General features: G+C 39.8%; 1 protein-coding gene across 4 annotated transcripts in view; it reads right to left on the bottom strand.

Moving 5' to 3' along the window:
- LOC134078529 (protein mono-ADP-ribosyltransferase PARP4-like) overlaps positions 1 to 4458 on the bottom strand; it is a 34602-nt gene extending 30144 nt beyond the window's left edge. For 2 of the 4 annotated variants that reach the window (XM_062534521.1, XM_062534523.1), the window contains exons 1-3: positions 4364 to 4448; positions 4141 to 4270; positions 1557 to 1752 (exon numbers count right to left, since the gene is read on the bottom strand). In XM_062534521.1, the coding sequence (XP_062390505.1) occupies positions 1557 to 1752; positions 4141 to 4266 (322 nt within the window). In that variant the 5' untranslated portion in view covers positions 4267 to 4270; positions 4364 to 4448. Of the gene's footprint in view, positions 1 to 1556; positions 1753 to 4140; positions 4271 to 4363 lie in introns of all 4 variants that reach the window. The other 2 variants (XM_062534522.1, XM_062534524.1) reach the window with 2 other exon arrangements.
- Positions 4459 to 5152: the final 694 nt, after the last annotated feature.

The following is a 5152-nucleotide window of genomic DNA, read 5'->3' as shown; positions in this document are numbered from 1 at the left end:
TTTATTATATAAAGTTTATATTGACATTTTGGACACTTTTCTTATCCAATCAATTGAAAGGATGTTTGGGGATGATTACATCATTTTTCAAGATGATAATGCATCTTGTCATAGAGCAAAAACTGTTGAATTCCTTGAAGAAAGACACATAAGGTCAATGTCATGGCCTGTACATAGTCTGGATCTCAATCCAATTGAAAATCTGTAGTAGAATTAAAGAAAATGGTGCATCCCAAGGCTTCAACCTGCAAAACTGATCTGGCAACTGGAATCAGAGAAAGTTGGAGCCAGATTGATGAAGAATACTGATTGTCACTCATTTAAGTCCATGCCTCAGAGACTGTAAGCTGTTATAAAAGCCAGAGGTGGTGCAACAAAGTACTAGTGGTGCGTTGAAGTGTTCTTTTGTCAATTTGTTTTTCATGATTCCATAATTTTTTCCTTGGAATTGAGTGATTCCATATTTTTTTCCCCTCTGGCTGGTCTAAAACAAGCAACTGTTAATGATTAACTAATTTTTTTCTTGATTTCCTTTAATGTTTCCTAAAGCCAGAAAGTTGCCATTTCAAATGAACTTAGTTTTGTGTCATGTCTGTGATCTGGCTTTTTTCTAAAAAATTAAACAACTGGATTAACATCCTCCAAGACTGGTGATTCCATATTTTTTGCCAGGGGTTGTAGTAGCCTATGATTTATATTGACTGAGAAAAGGAACATTCTCAGCCTTGTCATCCAAACACTACCAACTGAACAAACCTCTGGTGTGACTATTAATCATCAATACTATGTAATCAGTGACACAGAGTAATCAGAGCTCCATATCAACAGGTTGGTAGACTACAAACACAAGGTATAGAATCACCAGTATATCTGGAGACAGAAACATGTAGGGAGTGACAGCTGATGGCGGTTGATCTTAAGCAACACCAATGCCTTGGGTAGACTTGTTTAAGCCCCCAGCCCTGTCCTGAACCGCAGTGTGTCTCGCCTCACACAGACAGGTTGAGAGAGGGCACACTGTGTCCTACTACAGAACTAAGTAATTACAGGCAGGTAAAGGTTGTGCAGGAGCAAGAACTATACACATATTAGTAGTGATAGTGTCATTATTGTTATAGTTATGTGTGGACGTCGCCATTCATATTAGCTAGAAGCAATACTTTCACTGAACAGTTGGTTCTTGGTGTACTGTGCACAGCTCTTTAAGCCAGAATGGTCAGCCTGACTGACTGTCATTTCCTTTCACCCTCTGCCATCTCACATTACAGTTTTTTTCTGAATGCTTACGTGCTAATCATGATTCTTGTAGCAACATTTCTAAAACTATCAATACATATAGCAAAACCACTCACTGAGGTTGGCACACTGTCACATCATGAAAACTGATAACTTTGCAATCAGCCTAAGCAGTGTAAATAAGGCACAGGTAAGCTGTTTGCGTGGAGTACAATCAGAGATGGTTAAAGCGGAGCAAGAGGCGCAAACGTTCGACCATTTCCACGTTCTGTGTTCTGTGATCACCACTCATACACTGTGCACTGTGCTGATCCCCATACCTGGTTGAATGGTGGGTGCTGGGTGGGGTGTGGGTGTCACAGGGACCAGGACGTGCTCTAGGGCCGGCAGGAGGGCCTTCTGCTCCAGGCAGGCCTGCACGTACTCCAGCCCCACCACCGGCACCTGGTGCTTCCAGGCGCTCTGCTGCCGGTTGTTGCTCAGACATCCCAGGCTGCTCACCACTATGAAGCTACACTGTGGGTGGGAGGGTTAAATGTGTATGCACTTATAACATTGTGAACAGACAGACAGAAGAGTCATTTACCAAGGACGTTCCTATGTTTCTTAATCAGTTCCTCCTAAATCATCCTTTAAACTAATGAGGGTAAAAAACCTAAGGACATTTATCCTGCAGAGGAGCTGCTTACATCTGGTGACAGTGCGTCTTCAGCTGTGCTTCATGCCTCTCCCCTAATATTTTTATCCATCATTACCAATTTGCCAATGATGGTGAATACTTCACTGTGAGATGTATTTCCTAATATCTATACTATGAGTATGTTTCCCATATCGTGTAATTTGTAATGGTTTGCATCAGGGCTGTACGCTGCGAGCAGGTCGTCGCAAATGCGCGTAAATAAATATTAGTGCGAGTTGAACATTTTGTATTGTCGCACACGTGCGAATACTGATTTCATCCCTTTCATTCGCATTTTGCTCCTAAAATGAATCAACACCAAGTGGATCAAAGTGTAGTACAATTTTCGCGCATCTGTATACACATTTCAGAGTTCACAGCTCTGGAGTTGACAACTCTTGCACCTGGCCGGACACTGGCTTTCAGCATCAATCTCGCGCTCTCAAACACACGCAAGAAATCACTCCAAATCCATTCTTCTTTTTCTTAAATCTGTTCCATATCAGTTGGTGACTATACAGTATGTAGCGATTACCGGTGAAACGGTGAACTATGATACACATGTTGACTATATTACCGTGTTCATTTAAAATATTATTATTATCACGGTCGGTTGATCAACACGGTGTGGAAACCGTAGGCTATGTAAATTCCTCCCAATTCCTCCCAATTCCTCCCAACTTCACCCGAGCCTGCATTTGACATAGGCCTGGTAGACTTGAAACAAAAATGGTATCCTACTGATTCTGTCGTCTAAATTATGGATTTAACCACGATTCGGTGCTACCTGCTTCAAAAAGGCAGAACATTTTCATCGCAAATGCGCTGTATCATATAGCCACTCTGCGTCTTTGTAGGCTACGTTCACATTAAATCCATTCCACTAAAGTTATCAGGAGAATACCGTAACGTTTTTTTTTTAGCACTGGTTGTCACTCATTGGATATAACAGATAGCCTATACCAAACTCCAAGACAAGTCATGGTAAGTTAAGTAAGAGTAGGTTAAGCACCCAGCAACATGACCAAGGAAAAAGTGAACGGAACAACTCACAATGCCATGCCACGGTAGGCTACCTAAATCATAAAAGTTAACATTACTGGACACTCATCTTTTCTATTACACCCGAAATATTTGTCTTTACCTTTATTCGTTTTTTTAACATTCATGTTATTTAATGAAAACATGTATCCTTGAACTATGCGTGACTAGTATTTTCCTAAAACCGAATGAAATCTAATTATGTTCAGTACGGTAGGCTACTTAAAGTGACAGACATTCAATTAGACCTACACACCACCACTGTAATATCATTAAAGACAAGTGTAATCAATATGAAGTATTCAAGATATTGCAAATGCTATAAATGGTTAGCAAAATGTATACAAATTCGGAAATCAAAATATGAAATAGAAACAAGACAAGCCATTTTCTGTGTGTGTGGAGGGTTTGAGCAGAGACTAGGATTGCCACTGCTGTGAATGATCTGTATCCTGCTTAAGGTTTTCAAGGAAATTTCTTAGTGCTCCTAAATTTTTCTCTGTGCTCCTAAATTTTTTCATTTAGGAGCACCTGTGCTCCTAATGAAAAAGCTAAGCGTAGCCTACAGCCCTGGTTTGCATTGATGTGCGGTGATATGCGCGTTCCTGTGGATGAGTGAAGCAGGGGGCATAGTGCACCCGCTCACGATACACTATTCTAAATGAACAGCTCGCCACGAACTTCTGACCAGGTTTCCCTTGGTCAGCGCATTGTGTTTTAGGTATAAGACAGAGATTTTTAGATAATGCGCCAGACCACTCCATAGGCTATTGTCACACCCAATTAAAAGAGACGAACATCCTCAAAAACTCGAGTCTTAGATAGGAATAAGCCGTGATGATTACGCTTTACGACGCGATTTAGAATATCATGATGGGGCCCAATAGCCTATGTTAAAAGCAACCAAAGACACAATAAACAAAAATAGCCTAATTAATCAATCAATCGATTCAACTGATGTTTTATAGATAGGCTACCACCATCAACATGGTTTCATTATTGAAAATGTGCCATTTTATGATAACATAGGCTATCTATCACATTCATCCTGGATTAAAATAATGACAACAATTATAGGCCTTTGTGACATTCTTAAGACATGTTTATGTGCATGTTATGACGAATAGTCAGCATGCTACGTCCTGAGAGTTCACTGACATCATTCATGGCCAAAGAGAACAAACCTGCTTGTTGACCACATAGGCGAGGCTGCCTCCGTTGTCTGTAATGGCCAAGCGAACTTTTTTCTTCTCCTTGAAAGGCAAATCCTTCAGTTCTAAGACCACGGTACAGTTGGTGAAAACTGTCATAGTTCTGCGGTGTGAAATAGGTACATTTACAGTTAGTTTCAGGCGAAAATAAGGACTATAAAACAGATGAATATAGCAGATGTGCTGTCAAGCATACCGGTAGTAATCCTGACCAGGTAAAGTGAAAAACCCAATATCTTCAGAGTAGCCAACCCCGAGAAAACCCAATGCAACTTCCCAGAGTCGTTTCCTGGTCCTGTCATGCTAAAGACACTCCCCATCACATTCATAACAGAACAATACTGCTCTCCAGTGGAGACGTAAGGAAGTGCATCTAAAGTCAAGTCAAGTCAAGTCAATTTAGCACATTTTACGTAGCAGGGTTGACCCAAAGTGCTTTACAAATGAGTAAATATGAAAAAATAAGTCAATTTCATTCCCAAATCAAATTTATCAAAAATATCAAACTTCTTGACCTATTATCAATTTTTTTTTTAAAAATTGACACCAATATTCTTATCATGTATTTTTAATTGGCTATGGCTCCTGACTGATGCATAAGATAGATAGATAGATAGATAAATAGATAGATAGATAGATAGATAGATAGATAGTTAGATAGATTGATAGATAGCCTACAGAACATTTATGATTCTGTTCTGTAGGTTAACTATTATTGTATTGAATGTGAGTTGTATCAGTCTACAACACCACTACAAATGACACTGGGAAACCCATTCTATTTTATTCATCTGGTTGAACAACTACCGTGTTTATATACTGTAGCCTATGGTCTACAGTAGGCTATGGGCCCCCCTGATATAGAGAGCATGAGCATGCTGACCTGGAGGTGTGTGAGGAGAAAAACAATTCTGAAATATTTGATAATTTGAAGAGATTATGGAAAATGATGGTTAAGAATGAAATGTGTTGACATTTTGTCAGA

The sequence above is a fragment of the Sardina pilchardus genome, chromosome 4 (genome assembly GCF_963854185.1).
Source record: "Sardina pilchardus chromosome 4, fSarPil1.1, whole genome shotgun sequence".
In the NCBI taxonomy this organism is placed as follows: Eukaryota; Metazoa; Chordata; class Actinopteri; order Clupeiformes; family Clupeidae; genus Sardina; species Sardina pilchardus.
Note: the sequence above shows the minus strand (reverse complement) of the source record. Positions and strands in the feature narration are given on the sequence as shown.